This window comes from Octodon degus, unplaced genomic scaffold (assembly GCF_000260255.1).
Source record: "Octodon degus isolate 3935 unplaced genomic scaffold, OctDeg1.0 scaffold00021, whole genome shotgun sequence".
Classification (NCBI taxonomy): domain Eukaryota; kingdom Metazoa; phylum Chordata; class Mammalia; order Rodentia; family Octodontidae; genus Octodon; species Octodon degus.
In genome coordinates, this window is record NW_004524597.1 from 14,164,033 (window position 1) to 14,173,536 (window position 9,504).

The window sequence follows — 9,504 nt, forward strand, 5'->3', positions numbered from 1 at the left end:
GGAGGAGGAGGATTAGGAAAAACTGAAGCTGAGAGAAGTTGAGCCACACAGGAAGACCTGAGTTGGAGCCTGCTTATTGAGCCCAAGGTTCACATTTAACCCAAAGCTCTCCTTCCCTCAATTCGTCGGACAAATGTTAAAGGACCTCATACTGAGACAAGGTATGCGGGCTGCGCGAGAAGGTGCCACAAGGTCAGACCCCGGTAAGGTGGTAATAAGGATTCAGACAGAGCCCTCACTTCCGCCGGCCCAGACCAGTAGGGTGGCCGGCGCCCGGCCCGAAACCCTGGGCTCGCGGAGAAAGGAATACGGACTCGGCTGGGGCACGAGGAAGACGCAGAAGCGTAGAGCCGTCCCGCGCGTGGCTTCAGCCACTCACCTGTGGAACCTTTATTACCACAGCCCTAGGACTGGAAGCCGCCATTCAGCCGCCGCGCTTCAATCTGTCGTCATCAAGCTGCGCGTGACGCGACGCCACGCCCCCTGACCCGGCGGGAAAATTGTCCCTATCGCTTCCATTGACTCCCTCAAAAGGCGCGTGCGCAAAGCAAAAACCCGCTCGGTTGGAGTCAGGAGATGCGAAAGGCGCATGCGTAGCGGTGGACCCGGCCTCTTGTCTCCTGAATTTAATGTCTGTTAGCCACAGCAGGGAGTGCTCCTGCGCTTGAACAGAAGCTGTTTATTAGGGCCTGGCAGCTGTACTTCCCTACCGGGGAACCTGTACAGTACTGCACTTTGAGTGCCATTTATTTATTGAGCGCCCACTATATACCAGTCTGTCTCCTTTGTGCGGCTACGTGAGAAAGCTTGACAGTACAGTCTAGTAGGGAAGGTCGAGCGGCAGGAAGCTCTCTTGGGGGCTCCGTGCTCTCTCCTACGGAATCCCCCACGCCTGACACAGTCTTAACACCTCATAAGCGCTCAATTCATCTATAAAGATGGAATGACCAAGCCGGCTCCCCAGTTGGCCCTGCAGAAAGAGGGACAACCAGGAGAGGGCGCTGCGCGAGCGCACAGAGGCGGGGAGGGCTGGGTCGGATTGGGGGGCGGCTCTCGTTAGCCAGAGGTTGGCCGCGATGGCCGCGGCTGGCGGTGGGTTGGAGGCCGCGACCCTGCAGAAGCTTGCGCTGCGGCGGAAGAAGGTGCTGAGTGCCGAAGAGATGGAGCTGTACGAGTTGGCACAGGCAGCGGGCGTCGCCATCGACCCTGATGTGTTCAAGTGAGCGAGTCAGGGTGGGGGCCTCGTGCTCTTCTGTGCTCTGGGCCCCTCCTGGCCCTGGCGGGTGGCTCAGGGGTCCGACTATGCTGGAGCAGGCCCTGACCCACCGCGGGGCGGGCTCACTGAGCATAGCGTTTGTTCTCACCAGGATCCTGGTGGACCTGCTGAATCTGAACGTGGCCCCCCTCGCGGTCTTCCAGATGCTTAAGTCTATGTGCGCTGGGCAGAGGTTGGCGAGCGATCCCCAGGACCCTGCAGCTGTGTCTCTGCCCTCTTCCAACATACCCGAAACTCGAGGTTAGAGCTGGGTCCCGTGTTCCCAGTGCTGTGTGGCGGGGGTGGCAGGGCACAGCATCAGCTTGGTTCTGAATGGCTGGGCTTACAATCCTGTCTTCCCAGGACTTATAGGGTCAGGGGCTAGGCATTCTTGGGAGTGCACTTGCAGATCGAGAGATCTCAATGGGAAGTTGGGGTGATCCAAGCAGGGCAGGGTTCTACTGCCCCAGCTTCTGCTTCTTCACTCATACCTTCATTCTACAGAAATAAAGGTGGCTTTGGTACCTGACCTGTCATTTATGGCCTCCAGGGAAGTGATTAGAGAATAGTACAGGCACCCCTTTTCTGTATTCAACCTGTGCCCAGGTTCTTGCCAGCTGGGCCTCCCTCAGAGAATTATAGATCTTGGTGGGAGAGTATGTCATGATAGAGCCTCGGCTCTGCTGCTCCAAGTTGTCATCCCTGTATGTTGTTTCTGCCCAGGGTGGCTGTCTGGAACCTTCTGAAATGTACCAGGTAAATGGAAAAAAGACCTGGACTGTGTCCCTTGCCTGGAAACACACACCCACACAGGCATCCTGAGGAGGGGCAGAGGGCAAGCCAGGTACCCTGTGGGGAGATGTGCCAGGGTCCTGGGAACTCTTATCCTCGCCAAAAGACCCTGGGCAATAACATCTAGGCCTCTTCACTGACCCACCCTCTGTCTGCTGTCTTTGTGTTTCTTTCTCTGACCTCCAGAGGCCTCCTTTCTCTCTGCCAGAAACAGTATCCCCTCTGCAAGGTCCTCCTTTTCCTCAGCCCTGCAGCCTGCAGCCTCTCCAGTTCTGCTCCTCAGCCCAGCTGCCATGCACTCGCCTTTCTGTCCGGGGCCCCCTGCTTCCCTCCGGTTCTCTTGCTGCCTGTTCTCTCCTTTCACAGGTTGCGTTTATTGTCTTATCTCTGGGGGTTTTGGTGTGCTCTCTTGTGTCTGTGGAAACTGTCAATTGCCCCATAAGACCAGACCAGCCTTGAGCTGCAAAAGTAGGACCAAAAAGTGTGGCCAAAAATAGGCCACACAGTTTAGAACCAGGTTATGCTTTCTGGCTTTGTTTATTGAAGACAGTATTTCTACAACATTCACTCAGACTGATGTCAAGAAGAGAACCAACACTTCTGTGTTCCAGAGGCTAACTGTAGTGGTTGAAATTTGTATGCTATAAGGGCCACAGCCCTCTAGGACAGGGAGCTGAGGGCTGGGGAACAGGCAGCAGGGGGTGCTGTTGGGATCATAGCCTCAGTTATGAGAAGTACTTCAGCCTTTTAGGCACTGTCCCCTACCTGGGTGATAGATCTGGAGGATAGAATGGATGCCTTGCCTCCCCTAGCTTCTTTGTCGGCATATGAGGATGATGTGTGCTTGTTCCACAAATCACCCTTGCAAATTGAGTCCCCTTTCCTGCTTCATTCTTGTGTTGTGGGACCTTCCATGTATCACCAAGTGTAGTGAAGTTGAGGACCCAGGACTGTGGAAGTTGCTCCCTCCTCCAAGCCCTTCCCAGACTGCCCACCTCAGGGCAGTACCCAGGTGGGAAGGGCAGACTACAGGCTGAGATGCAAAATTGCTTGAGTTTTCAGAGGGAGGGAAAAACTGAGAACAGGGTTTCTTCACTCTAGAGGATTTCAGTACCTACTCAGTGACCCCAACTGCTGGGTACAGCCATTGGCACCACAGGCACAGAGGGAACATGAAATGAACATGACTTGGGTCTAGTGAGAAGTGGCTAGATAAACTGCGTGTGGAGATGGGAGGAGGTGTGACCTGCCCAGTCACAAGAGGCTTCAGCATCACCAGAGCAGTAAGGGTTAAACAGGACAGGGACAGAAGGGCCCAGGGGCGGGGCCTCTGCACCCCTGCCAGATGGTATACATAGAGCATATGCTGAGTGAGGCCAGGCAGAGATGCAGGGAAGTGGTGTGATCCAGGCGACTCACAGGTGGGAGACAGAGAAAGTGGGGAGTCAGGAGTTTCATGGAAGCAAGTCACAGAGGGCTTAGGAGGATCATGGTATGAATGAAAGAAGGCTCCAAGGGAAATGAGGAGAAAGCCTCAATCATGAGAACTGGAATGGTCCCACAAAGTGCTATCATGGACTCAGTTCCACAAAAGCGTACCCCAGGCCATGGTCCTGGGAGGACTTCTAGGTTCTGGGGAGATGCCCAGTGTGGGGGAAGGGGAGCAGGACAGAGGTTGGCCTATGCACCCTCTTAGCGTGCTTCAGTTGAAAAGCCACCAGATAAGATACAGAAAGATCTCTGAGGCCTGTCTGTTACAGCAACAATCCACACAGGCCATCCCATAAATGACACGAGCTAGGGTGGAGCAAATAACCAAAGTAGGCAAAGTGATGGTGTTGTGAGAATGTGATAGAAGTTCAGGACTGGGGCCGGGAAGATGGCTCAGTGGAATAAGCACTTCCCTGGCAAGCACAAGGGCCTGAGTTCAATCCCCAGTTCTGCCAAAAAAATAAATAAATAAAAAGAGGTTCAGGACCACTGGAGTTGCTAACCATAGGTTTCCCACAGGACTCGGGTACGAAGTTGCCACAGATGATAGACCTGAGCCTTATTCAGGGTGGAGTCTATGAGTTACAGCAAGCACAAAAAGTGGGCTATCTAGGTGGCCTGCAGGGACTCATGCCCAGTGGAGAAGGGGAACACAGAAAACCTCAGAAGCACAGAGACAACACCTATAATATTCAACAACGGAACTTAAAAAAAAAAATTGGGGTATAACTATGAATGTCCATTTTGTATCTGTGTATTCAAAGTGGTTGGGATAGATATATAATTGCATTCTCTTAATGAATAGAATGATTTTTTCTAATGGTGTTTGTAAGTAGGATCACAAGTCTGCATCTTGTACAGCAATTAACCACTAAGAAGAATATATGCAGTGTATTATTTGTTGAAACTGTACTTTCGATTTGATTTGAAACTGTCTCATTGCTATATGTTTATCAATAAAACTTTGAAAAAAAAAAGAAGCACAGAGACATAATATTAGTCACATATTAGTCACTGTAGTCATTGAGGAAAAATTCAATTTTTTTGAGTATTCTTTGCAGTACCAGGGATTGAACTCATAACCTTGCACTTACCAGGCAGGCACTTAAATGGCTGAGCTATATCCCTAGCCCTCCAGTATTCTTTGATTAGGTTTAAAGAAGCTACATTTGGAAGATGTCCCTCCAGATGTGTAAGGTGAAGTTAGGTGGATAGAAAGTATGAGTGTCATGCAGCTGTGCTGTCCAATAAGGGAGCCATGAGCTATGAATGGCCAGTGTAGTTGAGAGACATTGCTCATATAGGTACACACTGAACACTGGAAAACGAACCAAAATGAATGTAACAGCTTATGAATATACGTTGGTTACATACTGAAATGATAAAGCAGTATTTTAAAACCCTCACTGTTTGTGAGGGTTTAGTCCTCGGACATACCCACACTCCCACCATGAGTAGCAAAATCTGTGTCAAGTTCCTTATATGAAATATATGGTATTTGCATATAACTTATGTATATCCTGCCATATTCATTTTAAAATGTAAATTATCTAACATGACTTTAAAGTGACTTTTAGGTTATTTTTCTTTACTGAGGATAAAACCTATGCTGCCACTAAGCCACACTCCCAGGCTATATTGATTTTTCTTAGAAAAATGAAGTTTCATTTATATTGCCCACACTGGCCCTGAACTCCTGAACTCGTGATTCTCGTACCTCAGCCTCCTGAGTAGTTTGGACAACAGATGTGGGCTACTGTACCTAGCTTTCCTGTATATTCTCCACAATACTTAACAATATATACTATAATGTAAGTGCTGTGATATTGTAAGTAGTTGTCCTGTCATTCATAGAATGACAACCAGAGAAACAGTCTACATGTTCAGTACAGGTGCATTTTGTTTCAAACATTTTTTGATCCACAATTGGTTGAACCTGTAGATGTGAAACCCACAAATAGGGCTGAGGAAATAGCTCAGTAGAATAAGCGCCTGCCTGGCAAGCATAATGTCCTGAGTTCAATCCCTGGTTCCCTCCCCCACTCCAAAAAAAGAAAAACCATTTTAGAAGACAACAATATGCAATGTATTAATTATTGAAACTGTCCTACTAATCAGTTTTGAAACTGTCTCATTGCCATTTGTTTTTCAATAAAATTATTTTTTTAAAAACCCCACAAATACAGAGGGCTGACTATATATTAGATCTCTTGGGTTAATCAGAATATGTGGTTGAAATAATTTTCCATTTCTTTTTAATGTGGCTACTAGAAAATTTTAAATTATATATGTAGGCCACAGAAAGATTGCATATATTTTGTATGCAAGTGCATATACGTGTGTGCATGATTGCACATGGAGGGGATCGCTGGGCACACCCACATGAAAGAGCACCTCCTAGGCCGTGTAGCCTGAGTTGTAGTACTCAAGAGGCTACCCATCCTGCATATTTGTCTTTGCCTCTAGGTCTGTCTGTGTTCTTCAGGTATTAGCCACTGTCACTGTGTGGCCAGAGGGCAGCAGTACTAGTTGGTGGCAGCACAGATCCTCTGGGGCTGGTGTTCCTGCCCACCCTTTCTGGTCATCAGGCCCTTCCCCCAGCCGTAGGGGGTAGCTGTGTACTTTGAGAAGCTGATTGGTCCCCTCCAGGACATTTTGCACGTGTAGAAAGGTTTTGGGGTAGCTTGCTATGCTCCTGCCATCCAGTGTGCTGCAGACCTGATGCCACCTCATCCTCTCTGCAGCACACCCTTGGAGAGGAATCTGTCAGGTTTTCCTACAGGCTCCATAATTCTCAACCTCTCCTTGTCCCTTTCTTTGTGTTTATCCTCCTGACACTAATGCCTACTGGCCTGTGTCACTGGGAGATGGTGGTCCCACCATAAAAGAAGAAAGTCCACACTTCAGGACCAACAGGAAGAGACAAGAGGAAGGGCACACTGGGGTTTCTTTTTATTTTTGTTTCGATAAAAGATCTTGTTATGTAAGCCAGGCTAATCTTGGAAGTCCTAGGCTCAAAGGATCCTCCTGCTTCACTCTTTTAAGTAGCTAGAACTATAGGTGTATGCCACCACACCTGGATACACTAGGTTCTGTACAAATCCTCTCCACCATCTCTGCCTCACCAGCCAGCCCAATTTATAGGGCATGGTGAGTTGATGCTTGCAAAGGGTCCTCCAAAGGCAAATCGCCAGAGGTTCCTTGTTTGGCACATTCCCTGGCTTCTTGGACTCCCCAAATCTTGTGATCCTTCATGGGATCACAAAATGCTGATGGGTCACCTGGTGGTTTCAGGGTAAAGGGTACTCATTTCTGAAGAGACCAAGCCAGGATGTTTTACACATTCATTGATGCATGTGTGTCTTTGGTGTGTAAGAGAGTGCTCTTGGGACTGGGCCTGTGAGCATCTACCATGACCCTTCTACCCCATCTGACCCTTAGTCCTGCACAGGTGAGCTAGGCTTGGCAAAGCTGTCCTTGCCATCTTAAGGTGCATCTTGAGCCTCCCCATCAAGTCACTGCAGACCATTCTTGGGCCTACAACCATACTTTTTTTTTTTTTTTTTCATTTTTTTCTTCCATTTTCTTTTATTTTATTGAGAAACAAATAGGAATGAGACAGTTTCAAAGCTGATTAATAGGACAGTTTCAATAATCAATACATTGTACATTGTTATCTTCTTAGTGGTTATCTACAACCATACTCTTGAGCTCTTTGTCCATGCATAACATGAGCAAGCCTGAGGTGACAGTGTCCTAGCTGACAATGGAAGTATGTGATTCCTGAAAAGGCTCCAAGGATCATACAGAGCTAAATAAACAGGTCTGCTTTTGTTACTAGACTTTCAAGTGCTAGGATGATATCCCAGGCCTCACACTCGCAAGACGAGCACTTTACCATGGAGCTATACCCCTAGCCTTAGATTGTTCTCTTAATGTCTTCTATGGCTCAGAGTTCTATTGGTTTATGTTGTATTTTTGGGACAGGGTCTTGCTATATAGTTCATGCTGGCCTTGAGAGCTCATTTTGTAGCCCATGCTGGTCTTGAACTCGCAAGGATCCTCCTGCCTCAGCCTAAGTGCTATGATTATAGGTATGTACCACCATGCCTGGCAGCCCTGTCAGACTTAAAGATGAGAGCACCATTTGCTTTCTTCTGCTGCTCTGTCATCCTTCAGTTTCCAGAGAGATCTAGTCAGTGTCCTGAGTGGGAGAAAAGCCCAGGCTAAAGCAAAGCTGGCTTTACAGTCAAGCCCGCTTGTAAGATCCTGCCACTTGCAGAGTGGGGGCTGTGAGCCAGACAGGACTCACACCTGAGCCTTATTTCTGCCTCCATCAGGAAATGCTCCTCACTGTAAGCAGGTGGGCGCAAGGACTGGGTCACTGCTATAGACAGCAGTTGTGCTCACATACCTGGCCCACGCTGCAGAGGGACAGTAGCCTCTAAGAATAACACCAAAATGTTGAGGAAGATGCTGCAGAGTGTGGCAGGACATGTTCACCTATCAGAAAAGGAACCCATATCCACTAGTGATCATTAGGGACCAGGATTATGGCTGTTTATACCAAAGGACATGTGTGTTAACTCTTTTCTGCTTTGTGGTCCTCATGAATCACTGGTAGTATAAGTGGGCCCAATGTCACCCCACCACATACTCCTGTCCACCCTATTCTTCCACGATGGCAGACCATTACTGTATCTTTTCTCTTTTCCTTGTTTTGAGTTAGGGTCTCACTATGTAGTCTAGGCTGGCCTTGAACTCATTATGTAGCCCAGACTAGCTTCAAACTCCGGTGATCCTCTCACCTTAGCCTCCCCTAGTGCTGGGGTTACAGGGGTGCACCAAAACACCCAGCCTTTACTGTGTCTTTACCAAGTCTACCATATACAGTACTTGAATGTGAAGTCCAGGTAGGTAAGGCAAGACATTTTTTCCCCTTTCTTGGAGATTGCACCCAGAGTCTTTATACAGGGCTGTAATCCCCAGCTTGTTTTTGAGTCATTAGATTGCCCAAAGGGCCTTAAAATTATGATCCTCATGCCTCAGCCTCCCCAAGTGATGGGATTGTGGATGTGCATCACACCTGGTAAGGCAGCAGAAAATTGGAGGTGGGGTGAGCTGCTAGCATTCTGAACATGGCACCATGTTGATTCTCCCCTCTCCAATCAGTGGGAAAGATACCAGAAATTATTCTCCCAGAAATCCTCCTAAAGGTCATCCTATCCCTGCAAGAATCTGGGGAATGGCAAGTATCAAAAGTTGGAAGAACCCCCAGAGGAGCCATGGTTACCACTGTCTCAGACACAGTAGCCTTGGGGCCTGAGGAGATGGCTCAGTAGAATAAGCACTTGCCTGGCAAGTGCAAGGCCTGAATTCAATCCCCGGTTCAAAAAAAAAAAAAAAAAAAAACCTTGATCAGACACAGGAGCCTCAACTCACATGCTGATGTGACAAATGGTGAAATGAAAATGATCTCTCAGACTATAGAACACAGTATTGTATCTTTACTTCAAGAACATAAAATTCCTTTTGCAGGCTGATTAAAATTGATGAAGAGGTCAGGGAAGAACTGGTGTCAGAGGGCCAAAGCCAAGGTTGAGGCTGGAGTTGCCCCCAAAGTAGCAGCAGACAAGTTCCTGTGAGGGATAGCCCAAAACCATCCTGGGCCAGTCTAAAGTACACAGAACTTACAGAGGAGGGCCGTAATATGTCCTGGAGACAGAATAAAGAGATTACCTATATCCCTGGGAGCAGGGTCAGCATGTATTTCTATGAAGTTCAAGGAACTTGGTTTTGGCCAGGGCTAGTTGCCAACTGTCTACTAACATATTTGAGCTTTTGCTATTTCAGGCAACGTAAATAAGTTGACAAGTGTCTGAGAATGGTCAAGTCTGCTGGAAAAAAACATGCAGCGGGCTAGGCCACAGAAAAGTCAGGGCATTGTTTTTTTTTTTTTTTTTTTT

The 9,504-nt window shown here is 48.0% G+C and overlaps 2 protein-coding genes across 4 annotated transcripts in view; one reads left to right on the top strand and one right to left on the bottom strand.

Moving 5' to 3' along the window:
• The window catches only part of Smpd4 (sphingomyelin phosphodiesterase 4), a 26,968-nt gene extending 26,511 nt beyond the window's left edge, over positions 1-457 (bottom strand). For both annotated transcript variants that reach the window (XM_004628159.3, XM_023711568.1), the window contains exon 1: positions 380-457. The gene's annotated coding sequence lies outside the window, so the exon portion shown is untranslated. The remainder of the gene's footprint in view (positions 1-379) is intronic.
• Positions 458-1,049: 592 nt separating this feature from the next.
• The window catches only part of Mzt2b (mitotic spindle organizing protein 2B), a 10,904-nt gene continuing 2,449 nt past the window's right edge, over positions 1,050-9,504 (top strand). The window contains exons 1-3 of one of the 2 annotated variants that reach the window (XM_023711561.1): positions 1,050-1,219; positions 1,368-1,516; positions 2,234-2,413. In XM_023711561.1, coding sequence (XP_023567329.1) covers positions 1,077-1,219; positions 1,368-1,516; positions 2,234-2,413 — 472 coding nt within the window. In that variant the 5' untranslated portion in view covers positions 1,050-1,076. The remainder of the gene's footprint in view (positions 1,220-1,367; positions 1,517-2,233; positions 2,414-9,504) is intronic. The other variant, XM_004628160.2, reaches the window with a different exon arrangement.